Source organism: Mizuhopecten yessoensis, unplaced genomic scaffold (assembly GCF_002113885.1).
Source record: "Mizuhopecten yessoensis strain PY_sf001 unplaced genomic scaffold, ASM211388v2 scaffold9895, whole genome shotgun sequence".
In the NCBI taxonomy this organism is placed as follows: Eukaryota; Metazoa; Mollusca; class Bivalvia; order Pectinida; family Pectinidae; genus Mizuhopecten; species Mizuhopecten yessoensis.
Window position 1 is genome coordinate 196,742 of NW_018408276.1, and position 21,821 is coordinate 218,562.

Genomic DNA, 21,821 nt, shown 5'->3' on the forward strand with positions numbered 1-21,821 from the left:
CTGGATCCCAGGTTAAGTTGTGTCGAGTTTAACTTTACGTAATCTTGGCTTTAGTTGGATATATATATTACTTAGTAAATTCACATGTTAAGATGTGTCTAGTTTAACTTTATGTGATCTTGGCTTTAGTTGTATATTTATCTTACGTAGTAAGATCAGATGTGAAGTTGTGTCTAGTTTAACTTTATGTGATCTTGGCTTTAGTTGGATATATATATTACTTGTTAGATCACATGTTAAGTTTTGTCTAGTTCAACTTTACCTGATCTAGGCTTTAGTTGTCTATATATATATTACTTGTTAGATCACATGTTAAGATGTGTCTAGTTTAACTTTCCGTGATCTTGGCTTTATTTGTGTATATATATTACTTAGTGAGATCACATGTTAAGTTATGTCGAGTTTAACTTTACGTGATCTTTGCTTTAGTTGTATATTTATCTTACGTAGTAAGATCAGATGTGAAGTTGTGTCTAGTTCAACTTTACATGATCTAGGCTTTAGTTCTAAATATATATCACTTAGTAAGATCACATGTGAAGTTGTGTCTAGTTCAAATTTACATTATCTAGGCTTTAGTTGTCTATATATATATTACTTAGTTAGATCACATGTTAAGATGTGTCTAGTTTAACTTTATGTGATCTTGGCTTTAGTTGTCTATATATATATTACTTGTTAGATCACATGTTAAGTTGTGTCTAGTTCAACTTTACATGATCTAGGCTTTAGTTGTAAATATATATCACTTAGTAAGATCACATGTTAAGTTGTGTCTAGTTTAACTTTACGTGATCTTGGCTTTAGTTGTATATATATATATTACTTAGTAAGATCACATGTTAAGATGTGTCTAGTTTAACTTTATGTGATCTTGGCTTTAGTTGTATATATATTTTACTTAGTAAATTCACATGTTAAGTTGTGTCTAGTTTAACTTTATGTGATCTTGGCTTTAGTTGTATATATATATTACTTAGTAAATTCACATGTTAAGTTGTGTCTAGTTTAACTTTACATGATCTTGGCTTTAGTTGTAAATATATATTACTTAGTAAGATCACATGTTAAGTTGTGTCTAGTTTAACTTTACGTAATCTTGGCTTTAGTTGTATATATATATTACTTAGTTAGATCACATGTTAAGTTGTGTCTAGTTTAACTTTACGTGATCTTGGCTTTAGTTGTATATATATATTGCTTAGTTAGATCACATGTTAAGTTGTGTTTAGTATAACTTTACGTGATCTTGGCTTTAGTTGCATATATATATTACTTAGTAAATTCACATGTTAAGATGTGTCTAGTTTAACTTTACGTGATGTTGGCTTTATTTGTGTATATATATTACTTAGTAAATTCCCATGTTAAGATGTGTCTAGTTTAACTTTACGTGATGTTGGCTTTATTTGTGTATATATATTACTTAGTAAATTCACATGTTAAGTTGTGTCTAGTTTAACTTTACGTAATCTTGGCTTTAGTTGTATATATATTTTACTTAGTAAATTCACATGTTAAGATGTGTCTAGTTTAACTTTACGTGATCTTGGCTTTATTTGTGTATATATATTACTTAGTAAATTCACATGTTAAGTTGTGTCTAGTTTAACTTTACGTGATCTTGGCTTTAGTTGTATATATATATTACTTAGTTAGATCACATGTTAAATTGTGTTTAGTATAACTTTACATGATCTTGGCTTTAGTTGTATATATATATTACTTAGTAAATTCCCATGTTAAGATGTGTCTAGTTTAACTTTACGTGATCTTGGCTTTAGTTGTATATATATATTACTTAGTAAGATCACATGTTAAGTTGTGTTTAGTTTAACTTTACGTGATCTTGGCTTTAGTTGTATATATATTTTACTTAGTAAATTCACATGTTAAGATGTGTCTGGTTTAACTTAACATGATCTTGGCTTAAGTGGGGGATATTTATTAAACTAAACTAAACTAATTTATTAATAAGACTTGACAACAACTTTAGTTTGATTAGTTTACTTAACTTATTACTTAGTTAGATCACATGTTAAGTTGTGTCTAGTTTAACTTTACGTAATCTTGGCTTTAGTTGTATATATATATTACTTAGTAAATTCACATGTTAAGATGTGTCTAGTTTAACTTAACATGATCTTGGCTTAAGTTCTATATATTTATTAAACTAAACTAAACTAATTTATTAATAAGACTTGACCACAACTTTAGTTTGATTAGTTTACTTAACTTAGTCCTCATTACGTTTAATCATCATAATTGCCAAACTAATCAGCAGTTTCATTGTCAAATATTTTATTTCGGGATTAGAATTGATCATTTTCAAATTTTGTTTTTATAAAATTCAAATACAATATGTATTAGAAATTATTTACAATACTGTTTCCTAAAACAAGCTACAACTGGGCTACAGTGACACGGTCCGGTTAAAGCTGGACGTTCCAATAAGTACCGAGTTAAGTGGTGATAGTGTAGTGTACATATTAATATTTCCTGTTTATTGTACATCGTGACTGATAGCTTCAACATTTCACCAAATAAATGATATTTCCTGTTTATTGTACTTAGTAACCGTGACTGATAGCTTCAAAGCGTGTTTATACGTTTTAATATCAATGATATATCTACATAAACAACAATGGGTAAGGCTTAATCTGCATAACACCTAGAACATCACATTGTTTACTTACTTTGGGCTGGGATATGTAGCTACGTTCATTTTTAGAAACCTTCCTCTTTCATTTTTGAGTCATTTAAAAAACAGAAAGATAAAAAGTCTGTCTGCGTTGGTATAACAACTTCACTGGTGGAGGAAATGAAAACCCTCTCAGTTCACCTAACAAAACCGTTTGCTGGTGTTTAGCGCAAGGTTGCAAGAGACAATACTAAACCGTTTGCTGGTGTTTAGCGCACAGTTGTAGTAGACAATACTAAACCGTTTGCTGGTGTTTAGCACACAGTTGTAGGAGACAATACTAAACCGTTTGCTGGGGTTTAGCGCACAGTTGTAGGAGACAATACTAAACGGGTTGCTGGCGTTTAGCGCACAGTTGTAGGAGGCAATACTAAACCGTTTGCTGGGGTTTAGCGCACAGTTGTAGGAGACAATACTAAACGGGTTGCTGGTGTTTAGCGCACAGTTGTAGGAGGGAATACTAAACCGTTTGCTGGTGTTTAGCGCACAATTGTAGGAGTCAATACTAACCCGTTTGCTGGTGTTTAGCGCCCAGTTGTAGGAGGCAATACTAAACCGTTTGCTGGGGTTTAGCGCACAGTTGTAGGAGGCAATACTAACTGTTTGCTGGTGTTTAGCGCACAGTTGTAGGACACAATACTAACCGTTTGCTGGTGTTTAGCGCACATTTGTATAGGCAATACTAAACCGTTTGCTAGTGTTTAGCGCACAGTTGTAGGATGCAATACTAACCGTTTGCTGGTGTTTAGCGCACAATTGTAGGAGTCAATACTAAACCGTTTGCTGGTGTTTAGCGCCCAGTTGTAGGAGGCAATACTAAACCGTTTGCTGGGGTTTAGCGCACAGTTGTAGGAGGCAATACTAAACCGTTTGCTGGGGTTTAGCGCACAGTTGTAGGAGGCAATACTAAACCGTTTGCTGGGGTTTAGCGCACAGTTGTAGGAGGCAATACTAAACCGTTTGCTGGGGTTTAGCGCACAGTTGTAGGAGGCAATACTAAACCGTTTGCTGGGGTTTAGCGCACAGTTGTAGGAGACAATACTAAACCGTTTGCTGGTGTTTAGCGCACAATTGTAGGAGTCAATACTAAACCGTTTGCTGGTGTTTAGCGCACAGTTGTAGGAGACAATACTAAACGGGTTGCTGGTGTTTAGCGCACAGTTGTAGGAGGCAATACTAAACCGTTTGCTGGGGTTTAGCGCACAGTTGTAGGAGGCAATACTAACCGTTTGCTGGTGTTTAGCGCACAGTTGTATAGGCAATACTAAACCGTTTGCTAGTGTTTAGCGCACAGTTGTAGGAGGCAATACTAACCGTTTGCTGGTGTTTAGCGCACAGTTGTCGGAGACAATACTAAACCGTTTGCTGATGTTTAGCGCACAGTTGAAGGAGTCAATACTAAACCGTTTGCTGGTGTTTAGCGCACAGTTGTAGGAGACAATACTAAACCGTTTGCTGATGTTTAGCGCACAGTTGAAGGAGTCAATACTAAACCGTTTGCTGGTGTTTAGCGCACACTTGAAGGAGTGAATATTAAACTGTTTGCAGGCGTTAAGAGTACATTTATAGAGAGAGTTTTTCTAACCTACCAAAACTCGAAAAAAACACTTTATATCGTTACATTGTTTCTTGTTTATATATAACAATTGGAAATATGTTATATCAATTCTATTAAGCACTGAAATGCAGTGAGAACCGAACACTAGGTGATATGTAAGCACCTAATATTGTTTAAAAATCACAGGTATATTGATTTCATTTTGGTGGGGTTTACATTAACTTACGCCAATACTTTATAAAATCTATGCTACGTTTCTGCGTAGCCCGAAAGATTGCTTTTCAAATGTATTGGTTTGCTAGTCGTAAAATTCGATCCAATGTTATATTCTTTTCGAAGATTTTTTTCTGCATATCTAAGAATGAAACTGCTTTGAGAAAAACGAATATTCTAATTGGTTTTTTTTTAATTTACAAAAACAGGTTTCCGTTACTCTGAATTCAAACGTTTGGCATTAGGAACTCTTTTTGATCAGTTATATATTGACCTTTATTGTGATATAAAATATCATAATATACCTCTGGTCAATACATATCAGTAACACCCACTCCTAATAACAAAGGGAGAAATCGTAGGAGAACGGGCAACAAGCTGTGAATTTATCGTGATCATGTTCACCCGACCCAACCACCTTATTTTTTAAACTTCTCTACAGTAGTAAAGGAATTCTGTGTAGTTGACGATTCAGAGCGAGAAAAGCTCTCCATCCAAATATGTTTATACAAATAACTTACATCTTTTATCAAATCGCGTACATGTATATCTTACGTCGATCTTAACCTTAGTTAAGTAAGTTTGTGTTTTATTATGTATGTAACATTTTGTCACTGTAGACAGTTTGTATTCATACCATTGCAGAAATTAAATATAGGCAATACAATAAACATAATAAAGACTTTCTCTGTTTTTTCTCCTTGTAGCCATATACTTTCTGTTTTGAATTAAACGACCCCTTGAATATGTGTCCACCGGTCCCTTGAGTTTGCCTCCACTGGCCCCTTATGTGCGCCTCCACTGATCCCCTGAGTGCCTCGACCGGTCCCCTGAGTACAGATAATCCAGCCCACCGTTACAATTGTTGGAAATTGCCACGTTTGGTTTACCGCCAAATTTGATGACAAACACCAGAGTGGAGCGTGATTAGACACATGCTTACATGTAGTAAACAGGAAGCGTTGTACCAGGCTCTGCGGTCACACCACAACAGGACATGTATGACCTTTGAGCACACTGTTCACGGCGTCATTACCTGTTCATTGCAGTCAGTTTTACAACAGGCTATATCACTGGTAACAAATTAGGTTTTCGCTTTGTCATATTTTCGAACCATGTCACATATCTTAAAAAATGTAATGCACACCAAAACATCATCAAACTGTAGGATTTTGCGAAAGTGTATCTAGTCGTTTCTTTGATTATTATATATTTTCTAAGACGTTACACACGTGGACGGTTTATGTATGATGACTTTCCTTCATGACAGATATAGTTGTGATAAACACGTGTACAATATACCCGTACAACTAGAAGTGTGATGGTACTGTACGTCATTAACGGACAGAGACACACACCAAACACGTGTACAATATAGCCGTACAACTAGAAGTGTGATGGTACTGTATGTCATTAACGGGCAGAGACACACACAAAACACGTGTACAATATAGCCACACAACTAGAAGTGTGATGGTAACAGGCAGAGACACACACAAAACACGTGTACAATATAGCCGTACAACTAGAACTGTGATGGTACTGTATGTCATTAACGGGCAGAGACACACACAAAACACGTGCACAATATAACCGTACAACTAGAAGTGTAATGGTACTGTACGTCATTAACGGGCAGAGACACAAACAAAACACGTGTACAATATAACCGTACAACTAGAAGTTTGATGGTACTGTACGTCATTTACGGGCAGAGACACACAAAACACGTGTACAATATAGCAGTACAACTAGAAGTGTGATGGTACTGTACGTCATTGACGGGGAGAGACACACACAAAACACGTGTACAATATAACCGTACAACTAGAAGTTTGATGGTACTGTACGTCATTAACGGGCAGAGACACACACAAAACACGTGTACAATATAACCGTACAACTAGAAGTGTAATGGTACTGTACGTCATTAACGGGCAGAGACACACACAAAACACGTGTACAATGTACAACTAGAAGTGTGATGGTACTCTACGTCATTAATGGGCAGAGACACACAAAACACGTGTACAATATAGCCGTACAACTAGAAATTTGATGGTACTGTACGTCATTAACGGGCAGAGACACACACAAAACACGGGTACAATGTACAACTAGAAGTGTGATGGTACTCTACGTCATTAATGGGCAGAGACACACAAAACACGTGTACAATATAGCCGTACAACTAGAAGTGTGATGGTACTGTACGTCATTAACGGGGAGAGACACACACAAAACACGTGTACAATATAACCGTACAACTAGAAATTTGATGGTACTGTACGGCATTAACGGGCAGAGACACACACAAACCACGTGTACAATGTAGCCGTACAACTAGAAGAGTGATGGTACTGTAAGTCATTAACGGGCAGAGACACTTCTAGTTGTACGGCTACATTGTACACGTGTTTTGTGTGAGTCTCTGCCCGTTAATGACGTACAGTACCATCACACTTCTAGTTGTACGTGTACAATGTAGCCGTACAACTAGAAGTGTGATGGTACTGTAAGTCATTAACGGGCAGAGACACACAAAAAACACGTGTACAATATAGCCGTACAACTAGAAGTGTGATGGTACTGTACGTCATTAACGGGCAGAGACACACAGAAAACACGTGTACAATATAGCCACACAACTAGAAGTGTGACGGTACTGTACGTCATTAACGGGCAGAGACACACAAAACACGTGTACAATATAGCCGTACAACTAGAAGTGTGATGGTACATGGTACTGTACGTCATTAACGGGCAGAGAAACACAAAACACGTGTACAATATAGCCGTACAACTAAATAATAACATAATAATAATAATGAAATAGAGGCATGAAGCTCAATGTTCATATGATCAAGATGCAATGTTTAATAAATTGTACAAAAAGTTACAGCTTTTAGAAATATACATTTATAAAATACAGGATAATTTCTGATATGACTTGGTAAAAGAATCCCTGTAAGGGCTCCCTGATATATAAATGATTTTCTAAAAATGTTTGTCTTATGACATGGCAAGTAAAACACATTGGTAGATGATGATCTTGTAGCTCTACCCTGAAGATCAGACACATACGTAAAATCACTCAAATTTTGTGGAGCTAAATTGTTAAGTGTCTTGTACATTAGAACTACTTGATTGTATAAAAAAATGTTGAAAGGTAACCAATTTAGTTTGTATAACATATCACAGGAAGGTTTAGAAAAAATCACAAAATGATTCTGGCTGCTCTCTTTTGCAGGCGTTCTAATTTTGCAATATGGTTTTTTGAACTGTTACCCCAAACAGTGGAGCAATAATATAGATGTGGGTTACAAAGCAATTAAAAAAAGTCATACGAGATGACTGGCTCAAGAAGGGTCTCAACTTTATCATCTGAAAAAAATGACATGATATCTTTTTACAGACATTTGTAAATTGAATGTTCTAAGAGAGACATTCATCTATTGACACTCTCAAGAGTTATTTTTATATTTTGCATTTTCTTTGTGAAATAGTAACAAGCATGACTTTTGTTTTTTCTGTGCCTACACAAACTTTGTTTTCATCACACCATTTTGACAATAATTTTGCTTCAGCAGTTTAAAATTTGAAATATCCTGCTCAAATAACTTATAAAAAATACCATTGATATGAATGCACACCCATGCAACTTGGTTGGAGTCAGTTCCAACAAACGTACTTGAGGGAAAATTCAGAGAATCGGGTACATACCGTTCCTGTTGTTATTCTGGCCGACAGTCATTTCATACCTCGCCTTATACAAGTCATTGGGGTAACAACATCCAATCACGTTAACCGTCACATAAACCACCGGCAAATATTGACCACCATTGCTCTATATCAAATCTCCCTTAACGTCACATAAACTCAGGCTAACATTGAACAATACTCTACATCAAATCGCCCTAAACGTCACATAGACCCCCGGCTAACACCCTTACCGTCACATAAACCTCCGGCTAACATTGAACAATACTCTACATCAAATCGCCCTAAACGTCACATAGACCCCCGGCTAACACCCTTACCGTCACATAGACCCACGGCTATCACCCTAACCGTCACATAGACCCCCGGCTAATATTGACCATTGCTCTATATCAAATCACCCTTACCGTCACAAAAACTCCGGCTAACATTGAACAATACTCTACATCAAATCACCCTAACCGTCACATAGACCCCCAGCTAACACCCTAACTGTCACATAGGCCCCCGGCTATCACCCTAACCGTCACATAGACCCCCGGCTATCACCCTAACCGTCACATAGACCCCCGGCTAACACACTAACCGTCAAATAGACCCCCGGCTAACCCCGGCTAACACCCTCACCGTCACATAGACCCCCGGCTATCACCATAACCGTCACATATACCCTCGGCTAACACCCTAACCGTCACATAGACCCCCGGCTAACACCCTACACTAACTGTCACATAGACCCCCGACTAACACACTAACCGTCAAATAGACCCCCGGCTAACCCCGGCGAACACCCTAACCGTTACATAGACCCCCGGCTATCACCCTCACCGTTACATAGACCCCCGGCTAACACCCTCACCGTTACATAGACCCCCGGCTAACACCCTAACCGTTACATAGACCCCCGACTAACGTTTATCAACACTCTACAAGTACTGTTTCTAACTACATGCCTGTGTCTATGGGGAGAGATACCACTATCTCAATGGGTTTGTGTATTGTCCGAATTCCAGTAAACACTGATAACACTGCGAAACTGTACCGCAATTGAGGTGATGCATGATAGAAGTTGTTACCAAGCGTGGTCACGTCTTAACAATTGTCGCAGGGATGGTGGACCATAGCTCTGCAGTTGTCAAAGATTATATATACTGGCTAGTGACTTACAGTTGTCAAAGATTATATACAATGGCTAGTGACTTACAGTTGTCAAAGGTTATATACACTGGCTAGTGACTTACAGTTGTCAAAGATTATATACTCTGGCTTGTGACTTACAGTTGTCAAAGATTATATACACTGGCTTTTGACTTACAGTTGTCAAAGATTATATAAACTGGCTTGTGACTTACAGTTGTCAAAGATTATATATACTGGATAGGGACTTACAGTTGTCAAAGATTATATAAACTGGCTTGTGACTTACAGTTGTCAAAGATTATATATACTGGATAGGGACTTATAGTTGTCAAAGATTATATACACTGGCTTGTTACTTACAGTTGTCAAAGATTATATACATTGGCTAGTGACTTACAGTTTTCAAAGATTATATATACTGGATAATGACTTACAGTTGTCAAAGATTATATAAACTGGCTTGTGACTTACAGTTGTCAAAGATTATATAAACTGGCTTGTGACTTACAGTTGTCAAAGATTATATACATTGGCTAGTGACTTACAGTTTTCAAAGATTATATATACTGGATAGGGACTTACAGTTGTCAAAGATTATATATACTGGATAGTGACTTATAGTTGTCAAAGATTATATACACTGGTTAGTGAATTACAGTTGTCAAAGATTATATACACTGGCTTGTGACTTACAGTTGTCAAAGATTATATACATTGGCTAGTGACTTACAGTTTTCAAAGATTATATATACTGGATAGTGACTTATAGTTGTCAAAGATTATATAAACTGGCTTGTGACTTACAGTTGTCAAAGATTATATACATTGGCTAGTGACTTACAGTTTTCAAAGATTATATATACTGGATAGTGACTTATAGGTGTCAAAGATTATATACACTGGTTAGTGAATTACAGTTGTCAAAGATTATATACACTGGCTTGGGAGGTACAGTTGTCAAAGATTATATACACTGGCTAGAGACTTACAGTTGTCAAAGATTATATGCACTGGCTAGTGACTTACAGTTGTCAAAGATTACATATACTGGCTAGAGACTTACAGTTGTCAAAGATTATATACACTGGCTAGTGACTTACAGTTGTCAAAGATTATATACACTAGCTTGCGACTTACAGTTGTCAAAGATTATATACACTGGCTAGTGACTTACAGTTGTCAAAGATTACATATACTGGCTAGTGACTTACAGTTGTCAAAGATTATGTACACTGGCTAGTGACTTACAGTTGTCAAAGATTATATACACTGGCTAGTGGCTTACAGTTCTAATGATGCATGTCGAGAAAAGAAGGACATAATGTTGGCGCACGTTTGATCGCTGCAATAGTTATATCTGACTCATCCCTGATCTGGTATATATAGGAAACTGTGGGTGTCTGTGTTCGACAAACTATCTGGTCTTGCTCTATATTGTGCGTACTGTTACCACACAGGATACAGGCGTATTCAACAATATATTTGCTCTACTATGAAAGGCGAATGGCTGTATACGCAAATGATTGTAGGCAAGTTTGGAGCATATTTCGTAAAATACAGAATCTAACACAATGGTCGAGATAAATATACTGAGCACGATCGTGAGATCCTGGTTAACGCTGCCTTTGTTGAGTGTGGCGCCACCCCTGCCCAGTAGATTGTTGGCCCCAACCCTGTCCAGTATAATGTTGGCGCCAACTCTGCCCAGTAGAATGTGGGCGCCAACCCTGTCGAGTAGAATGTTGGCGACAACCCTGTCCAGTATAATGTTGGCGCCAACCCTGCCCAGTAGAATGTTGGCGCCAACCCTGCCCAGTAGAATGCTGGTGCCAACCCTGCCCAGTAGATTGTTGGCGTTCCCTTAGGAACACACTGGGATCATTTTCCTGGCCGACGTTTTTTTTTATAACAGGCTGAAATTATTAAAGAAATTACCATAACCCAAACGAAGAACACAAAGCACTCATCAATTCGAGTCCGTTATCAGATGTCAGCAATGTGTTGTTTCTAAAATAACAAGAAAGTTATTGACCTCATAGATCGTATATACCCGCCTGAACGTGAAATCAAGACACTACTTCAGCCTCTTATTTTCGATCCCTACTTACAATCGGGATGACTTACTACGCAACTGTCAATAAGCGAGAAGCGTTCAACTTTCCTATCGTTATAATACCCTTCCTGGATATCAACTTGTCTACTTCTCCATACAAAGGTGTGTAACGGTCGCAGTTGTCTCAATAGTCAACGATTTGATCCGAACATCTAGACTTCCGTAACAGGTGTCGACTGCTGACGGCCAAACGTACAGCACAAAGTATCGAGACAAAGGCTATTAGTAAGTGGTGCGGTCGATATCCTAACCTCATCGAGAAATGTTCTATTTCTTCGTGCGGTATGAAGCCAATGATTATTTATATGCTGATTATGAGTGTACCTTTTTTTTTTACCCTATACACATCTAAACATTATACCAAACTGAGGGAATGCCTCCGTATTCAGTTTGAGAGGTACAAACATAAACACACTTACAGTAGTAGATTTGTGTTTTTGAAGTGAACTTGTCGTCAAACGCCAAAGATTCACACAGACATAGAGTATACAGTCGATAGCTGCCGTTGCCGTAGCTGGGTTTATGGATATTAACAGAAATAATAAAATCAAGGTTAACTGACTGGCGCGAAACGTCTACATATACATGAACTTGTTTGTGTACTTTTGAGAGGACACAGATTCGCCACTTCCTGTCATTGAAGCCTGCATTGGGTACATACAAACTTGTGTATGTGGTAAACTGGCCACATTTATACACGTGCAGCGTCTGTCGCCTCACACTCCAGGTCCGCTGTCGTGTATACGGAGTGGTACGTCCTGTGTCAGTGACACTGGTCGACCAGTGTATTAACGCTTTACTTCAAAAGAGGATGACCAGCATGGAGAATTCAACGATAGCCTTGACTACAGGCACGTTACCATTGGAAGCAGACATATCATCAGCAAACATGATGCCGTTCGGAATAAACATCACGACGGTAATACCTGAGGTTTCCGACTCCTACTCTGCATGCTCTTCAGCTGACTCTTGTTTGTGGGCGATAATTTCACCTTTTATTTTTTTCATTGGGGTATTCGGAAACATTTTGAATTTGTATGTTCTGATACGTTTGAAGTTTTACAAGAACGCTACACTTTCCCTGCTGTTTGTGCTGGCCTTTGTCGATATCACTGTGCTGTGTGTCGGTCCGACCCGCTACTGGATTCGAGCCACATTCGATGTTGACATACGAGACGTTTCTGGATTCAGTTGCAAGTTCCATCTATTCTTGATTTATTTCTCCATGCATATGTCGTCATGGATTTTAGTCCAAGTTACATGCGTCAGGTTTGTGAAAACCGTTCTGTTGGACAATCGATTTATTGCCGTACAGAAGCTGGTGACAATAAACAACAGTTTAATTATACTCGGAATCCTCGGCGTCGTTCTAGCGGCTCTGGACTTCCACTACTTCTTCACCAATGGAATCAAGGACGGAGGCTGTGACTCGCTAACAAAGGAGATCCTAGCGTTCGAGGAGTTTATATTTACTTACATAGACTTGGTGGTGCTAGTGATCCTACCAGGGATTATCATGACTGTCCTCAATCTGTTAATTATACGACAGATTAAAAAACTCAAATGTAACAAACGACTCTCCACTGGATCTGATGGAAGCAACAGAATGTCGCGGAAGGGACAGCAGCCTGCCTCCAAGATGACGAGGATGCTGGTGTTTACTAGTTTCTACTTCGTTGCTGCCAGTCTGCCGATCTGTATTTACTTTATAGTAGATTCGTACGTTCGGCCATGTGCCAGTCCTGACGTCGAGCAGTCTCTGGATCTGGCCAACGCCATCGTATATCTGCTCCAGTTCACACACTTCGCCATCAACTTTTATTTCTATACGGCCACTAATCAACGGTTTAGGACCGAGCTGGGAAAGATCGGGAAAGGAGTGGAAAGAATGTAAGTTCACACCTCCTGGCTACTGGCTATATAATACAAGTTCTATGTTGATTATTTTAACCTTTATTTTATTGACTAATAGCATTAGTGCCAGAAAGTTATTTAGAGGTATTTTCGAAAGATTTTGTAGTTTAAACGCCCTGTCTCTGTTATTTATTTACAGCAAGGAGCTTACTGCCCGATGACAGCACCATGCATTATATATTACATTTTAAATCTTATAACGCCGTATAAAGCTAATGCACGTATACAGTATAATATATACATAGACATGATACATTGACTAAAATCCAATTTTATGAGTGAAAGTATTATAATCAAACAATGACCACATATAGCATATGTTCTCTCTGGGGGAATGGGTTTAACTGTCTCGAGTGGGCGTCGTCTGTGTCTGTGTCTTATTCTTCAAGTAATCTCAAATAAAAAGTTATCAGTAAATAAATCAAACTACTATTTTTACACATGTCAAAGATGCATACTGTAACAGTTCTCAATAAGTTTACACAGGTCACATATCTAAACCCGTTATACATATAGATACAGGTCACATATCTATACCCGTTATACATATACATACAGGTCACATATCTATACCCGTTATACATATACATACAGGTCACATATCTATACCCGTTATACATATACATACAGGTCACATATCTATACCCGTTATACATATACATACAGGTCACATATCTATACCCGTTATACATATACATACAGGTCACATATCTATACCCGTTATACATATACATACAGGTCACATATCTATACCCGTTATACATATACATACAGGTCACATATCTATACCCGTTATACATATACATACAGGTCACATATCTATACCCGTTATACATATACATACAGGTCACATATCTATACCCGTTATACATATACATACAGGTCACATATCTATACCCGTTATACATATACATACAGGTCACATATCTATACCCGTTATACATATACATACAGGTCACATATCTATACCCGTTATACATATACATACAGGTCACATATCTATACCCGTTATACATATACATACAGGTCACATATCTATACCCGTTATACATATACATACAGGTCACATATCTATACCCGTTATACATATACATACAGGTCACATATCTATACCCGTTATACATATACATACAGGTCACATATCTATACCCGTTATACATATACATACAGGTCACATATCTATACCCGTTATACATATACATACAGGTCACATATCTATACCCGTTATACATATACATACAGGTCACATATCTATACCCGTTATACATATACATACAGGTCACATATCTATACCCGTTATACATATACATACAGGTCACATATCTATACCCGTTATACATATACATACAGGTCACATATCTATACCCGTTATACATATACATACAGGTCACATATCTATACCCGTTATACATATACATACAGGTCACATATCTATACCCGTTATACATATACATACAGGTCACATATCTATACCCGTTATACATATACATACAGGTCACATATCTATACCCGTTATACATATACATACAGGTCACATATCTATACCCGTTATACATATACATACAGGTCACATATCTATACCCGTTATACATATACACACAGGTCACATATCCATACCCGTTATACATATACACAGAGGTCACATATCTATACCCGTTTCACATATCTATACCGGTTATACATATACACAGAGGTCACATATCTATACCCGTTTCACATATCTATACCGGTTATACATATACACACAGGTCACATATCTATACCCGTTATACATATACACACATGTCTCATATCTATACCCGTTATTTATATACATACAGGTCACATATCTATACCCGTTATGCATATCTATACCCGTTATACATATCTATACCCGTTATACATATCTATACCCGTTTCACATATCTATACCGGTTATACATATACACACAGGTCACATATCCATAACCGTTATACATATACATACAGGTCACATATCTAAACCCGTTATACATATAGATACAGGTCACATATCCATACCCGTTTTACATATACATACAGGTCACATATCCATACCCGTTTTACACATACATACAGGTCACATATCTAAACCCGTTATACATATACATACAGGTCACATATATATCCGTTATACATATAATTACGGGTCACATATCTATACCCGTTATACATCTACATACAGGTCACATATCTATACCCGTTATACATATACACACAGGTCACATATCTACACCCGTTATACATCTACATACAGGTCACATATCTATACCCGTTATACATATACATACAGGTCACAGATTCATACTCGTTATATATAAGTTGATACAGATCACAAATTCAAAACCGTTATACGTCAGTTTATATATGTCACAGATTCATACCCGTTATAAATCAGTTTATTCAAGTCACAGATATCTACCCGTTATAAATAAGTTTATATAGATTACCGATACATACCCGTTGTATATAATTGTATACAGGTTACCAATATACAGCCGTTATACATACGTTTATACAGGTCACAGATACATACCCGGTATACATACGTTTATACAGGTCACCGATACACAGCCGTTACACATACGTTTATACAGGGCACAGATACACAGCCGATATACATACGTTTATAATGGTCAGATTCATATCCGTTATATATAAAAGTATATAAGTCATAGATACACAGCCGTTATGCATACGTGTATACAGGTCACAGATACCCAGCCGTCATACATACGTTTATAATGGTCAGATTCATATCCGTTATATAGAAAATTATATAAGTCATAGATACATACCCAATATACACATAGTTTATACAAGTCACAGATATATACCCATTATACATAAGTTTAGTATACAGGTCACAGATACACAGCCGTTAAACATACGTTTATACAGGTCACAGATAAACAGCCGTTATACATACGTTTATACAGGGCACAGATACACAGCCGATATACATACGTTTATAATGGTCAGATTCATATCCGTTATATAGAAAATTATATAAGTCATAGATACATACCCAATATACACATAGTTTATACAAGTCACAGATATATACCCATTATACATAAGTTTATATAGGCCACAGATTCATACCCGTTATAAATAAGTTTATATAGGACACAGATTCATACCCGTTATAAATAAGTTTATATAGATAACCGATACATACCCGTTGTATATAATTGTACACAGGTTACCAATATACAGCCGTTATACATACGCTTAGACAGGTCACAGATACATACCCGTTATACATACGTTTCTACAGGTCACAGATACACAGCCGTTATGAATACGTGTATACAGGTCACAGATACATACCCGGTATACATACGTTTATACAGGTCACCGATACACAGCCGTTACACATACGTTTATACAGGGCACAGATACACAGCCGATATACATACGTTTATAATGGTCAGATTCATATCCGTTATATAAAAAATTATATAAGTCATAGATACATACCCAATATACACATAGTTTATACAAGTCACAGATATATACCCATTATACATAAGTTTATATAGGCCACAGATTCATACCCGTTATAAATAAGTTTATATAGGACACAGATTCATACCCGTTATAAATAAGTTTATATAGATAACCGATACATACCCGTTGTATATAATTGTACACAGGTTACCAATATACAGCCGTTATACATACGCTTAGACAGGTCACAGATACATACCCGTTATACATACGTTTCTACAGGTCACAGATACACAGCCGTTATGAATACGTGTATACAGGTCACAGATACATACCCGGTATACATACGTTTATACAGGTCACAAATACACAGCCGTTATACATACGTGTATGCAGGTCACAGATACACAGCCGTTATATATACGTTTATACAGGTCATAGATACACAGCCGTTATACATATATTTATACAGGTCACAGATACACAGCAGTTATACATACGTTTATACATGTCACCGATACACAGCCGTTACACATACGTTTATACAGGTCTCAGATACACAGCCGTTATACATACGTTTATAATGGTCAGATTCATATCCGTTATATATAAAATTATATAAGTCATAGATACACAGCCGTTATACATACATTTATACAGGTCACAGATACACAGCCGTTATACATACGTTTATAATGGTCAGATTCATATCCGTTATATAAAAAATTATATAAGTCATAGATACATACCCAATATACACATAGTTTATACAAGTCACAGATATATACCCATTATACATAAGTTTATATAGGCCACAGATTCATACCCGTTATAAATAAGTTTATATAGGTCACAGATTCATACCCGTTATAAATAAGTTTATATAGGTCACAGATTCATACCCGTTATAATTATGTAAGTTTATATAGATCACATTTCTTATTCATGCTATAACATTGATGGTATCAAACTTGTTTATATTGTATTTAAGTGATATTTGGATCATCAGGTTTCGGTAGAAATCATTCCATTACGTTTTGTTACTGTTTGACGATTTCAGATTCCACTCTGTCCCTTCCTCTGACCCGTCTACCAGTACCGACTATCATCTCCGATCAGGTACCGGGGACACGTGATGACGTCATCACACCATCACGGCCGAGACCACAGCTTATAGACCGTCACTATGGGTGACTCGTTTGAACCCATCTCTACGGAACTTCTAAGGAGATAATTATGTGATATGGGTCACTTTCAAAAGACATAGGATTGAGGGTCTTCATCACTATGACGACGCGTGCACAATTAACCACGTATTTTCGACACGATATGTGTGTCGAGACTGGAGGTCAAGTGACATCATTCTCATTTGCGTGTTAACTTTAAGACTGGTGACCCATCTATAGCTAGAAATGTTTTGCCAAATTAAGCGGAGTATCGAAACACACTTTACGAAGGACACATCAGTAAATTGTGTAAAGTGGGACACCAAACATGTGGGCGCTAACAGCAAAATAATCTACAGAACAGCGACTTCTTGTATCAAAAATTGCTATTCATTGAGAAACATTTAGAAAAGTGATTGTGATCAAACTTGTCCAACACATTATTGTACTGATAGGTGGTAGCCAAGTAACTGTTTTCGGATTAGCTAGCATACCGTAAACTCACGGTTAACTGACCTTAAGAAACCTTGAGGAGATCGGTAAGATTCCCCAGGAGGTGGTAAGATTCCCTAGGAGGTGGTTCAGGATATTTAAAGATGACGTTGTTGTTTTAATGTATTTAACTGAAGTTAGTCAATGCGATTTAGGCGTAATTTTGGACGATTCTGACTACAGCTGTTGTCTTGAGGATTGTAACATTTGAGACTGATCAAGGCCCTACAACTAATTGTCAATATAAAACAGACAATTGAATCACGGTAGTGAGTAATGCAACGTGAAATAAAATTACCGGTTTAAAATCGTAAAATGTTCAGCCCACCAAATAGAGGCGTACTGCAGTAAGCGCCTGAGTGATATGTACAGTAAGTATGGAATGCTATAGTATATACCAGGAGCTTCAAATCATAAACTCATCCGTAGCCAAAATAAATACCTTCATATTTTATATAATTACTTAGTCAGGAGAATTTTGTTTATGACACCAAAGTTTTGTTGCTCTATTTTTTCTATAAAATAATGCATGTGTTACGGTACAAAAGCCTAAGGTATTTCTAAATGCAGGCTTACGTTTCCCTCTAGAAGATTATCTGACTACTATTTTAGCTGTAAAGAATCTTTACTGGGATTCCTAATCCCTTAACTTACTTGTTCAAAAATGATAAAAGAGGAGTTGAAATAAACCTAATGTGGTTAAAGCATGCAGTAACGTTTAGTACTCCTGGAATATAAAATCATTGCCCATCGACAAAAAACAAACGTAGAGGAGGGGCGACGGGGCCATTCACATACAAAACTAACAACAGACGTAGAGGAGGGGCGACGGGGCCATTCACATACAAAACTAACAACAGACGTAGAGGAGGGGCGACGGGGCCATTCACATACAAAACTAACAACAGACGTAGAGGAGGGGCGACGGGGCCATTCACATACAAAACTAACAACAGACGTAGAGGAGGGGCGACGGGGCCATTCACATACAAAACTAACAACAGACGTAGAGGAGGAGCGACGGGGCCATTCACATACAAAACTAACAACAGACGTAGAGGAGGGGCGACGGGGCCATTCACATACAAAACTAATAACAGACGTAGAGGAGGGGCGACGGGGCCATTCACATACAAAACTAATAACAGACGTAGAGGAGGGGCGACGGGGCCATTCACATACAAAACTAATAACAGACGTAGAGGAGGGGCGACGGGGCCATTCACATACAAAACTAATAACAGACGTAGAGGAGGGGCGACGGGGCCATTCACATACAAAACTAATAACAGACGTAGAGGAGGGGCGACGGGGCCATTCACATACAAAACTAATAACAGACGTAGAGGAGGGGCGACGGGGCCATTCACATACAAAACTAATAACAGACGTAGAGGAGGGGCGACGGGGCCATTCACATACAAAACTAATAACAGACGTAGAGGAGGGGCGACGGGGCCATTCACATACAAAACTAATAACAGACGTAGAGGAGGGGCGACGGGGCCATTCACATACAAAACTAATAACAGACGTAGAGGAGGGGCGACGGGGCCATTCACATACAAAACTAATAACAGACGTAGAGGAGGGGCGACGGGGCCATTCACATACAAAACTAATAACAGACGTAGAGGAGGGGCGACGGGGCCATTCACATACAAAACTAATAACAGACGTAGAGGAGGGGCGACGGGGCCATTCACATACAAAACTAATAACAGACGTAGAGGAGGGGCGACGGGGCCATTCACATACAAAACTAACAACAGACGTAGAGGAGGGGCGACGGGGCCATTCACATACAAAACTAATAACAGACGTAGAGGAGGGGCGACGGGGCCATTCACATACAAAACTAATAACAGACGTAGAGGAGGGGCGACGGGGCCATTCACATACAAAACTAATAACAGACGTAGAGGAGGGGCGACGGGGCCATTCACATACAAAACTAATAACAGACGTAGAGGAGGGGCGACGGGGCCATTCACATACAAAACTAATAACAGACGTAGAGGAGGGGCGACGGGGCCATTCACATACAAAACTAATAACAGACGTAGAGGAGGGGCGACGGGGCCATTCACATACAAAACTAATAACAGACGTAGAGGAGGGGCGACGGGGCCATTCACATACAAAACTAATAACAGACGTAGAGGAGGGGCGACGGGGCCATTCACATACAAAACTAATAACAGACGTAGAGGAGGGGCGACGGGGCCATTCACATACAAAACTAATAACAGACGTAGAGGAGGGGCGACGGGGCCATTCACATACAAAACTAATAACAGACGTAGAGGAGGGGCGACGGGGCCATTCACATACAAAACTAACAACAGACGTAGAGGAGGGGCGACGGGGCCATTCACATACAAAACTAACAACAGACGTAGAGGAGGGGCGACGGGGCCATTCACATACAAAACTAACAACAGACGTAGAGGAGGGGCGACGGGGCCATTCACATACAAAACTAACAACAGACGTAGAGGAGGGGCGACGGGGCCATTCACATACAAAACTAACAACAGACGTAGAGGAGGGGCGACGGGGCCATTCACATACAAAACTAACAACAGACGTAGAGGAGGGGCGACGGGGCCATTCACATACAAAACTAACAACAGACGTAGAGGAGGGGCGACGGGGCCATTCACATACAAAACTAACAACAGACGTAGAGGAGGGGCGACGGGGCCATTCACATACAAAACTAACAACAGACGTAGAGGAGGGGCGACGGGGCCATTCACATACAAAACTAACAACAGACGTAGAGGAGGGGCGACGGGGCCATTCACATACAAAACTAACAACAGACGTAGAGGAGGGGCGACGGGGCCATTCACATACAAAACTAACAACAGACGTAGAGGAGGGGCGACGGGGCCATTCACATACAAAACTAATAACAGACGTAGAGGAGGGGCGACGGGGCGATTCACACACAAAACTAATAACAGACGTAGAGGAGGGGCGACGGGGCGGTTCACAGTAGGGTTTTCCCTTAAATTTCAAGATTTTATGTTTACTGACTACTGAAATGCCAACCATATGAGCTATCTAAGAAACAGTATAACGACTAATGTTCTTAAGTATTGCTTGCGCAGCAGCAATAACCTTCTTTGATGATGCAACAACTGGCCTTCCTGACAGTGTGTCCTGTGTGATGGTAACTTTACCATTCTTGAACTTGTTCAACCACTTGTAAATAGTTCTCAATGTGACGGCAGAGTTGCCTGTTATACTGCACATCTCATTAACCTTCGTTGACATGCAATATAAATGCAACTATTTGTTGTCAATTATCGAGATAGAAATTAAGATAAAGAATTAGGTGTATGT

The 21,821-nt window shown here is 38.5% G+C and overlaps 1 protein-coding gene across 1 annotated transcript; it reads left to right on the plus strand.

The window, feature by feature from the left end:
• The first annotated feature begins 11,900 nt into the window (after nucleotides 1-11,900).
• On the plus strand, nucleotides 11,901-18,923 carry LOC110458989 (mu-type opioid receptor-like). The gene is made up of 2 exons (XM_021511006.1): nucleotides 11,901-13,335; nucleotides 17,870-18,923. The coding sequence occupies exons 1-2, from the start codon at nucleotides 12,257-12,259 to the stop codon at nucleotides 17,943-17,945; spliced, it is 1,155 nt and encodes a 384-aa protein (XP_021366681.1). The 5' UTR covers nucleotides 11,901-12,256; the 3' UTR covers nucleotides 17,946-18,923.
• Nucleotides 18,924-21,821: the final 2,898 nt, after the last annotated feature.

Excerpts from the sequence above, each read along its gene's own strand:
- LOC110458989 (XM_021511006.1), top strand. The coding sequence starts at position 12,257 with ATGACCAGCATGGAGAATTCAACGATAGCCTTGACTACAGGCACGTTA. Across the intron at positions 13,336-17,869 it reads GGGAAAGGAGTGGAAAGAAT|ATTCCACTCTGTCCCTTCCT; the intron begins GTAAGTTCACAC and ends TGACGATTTCAG.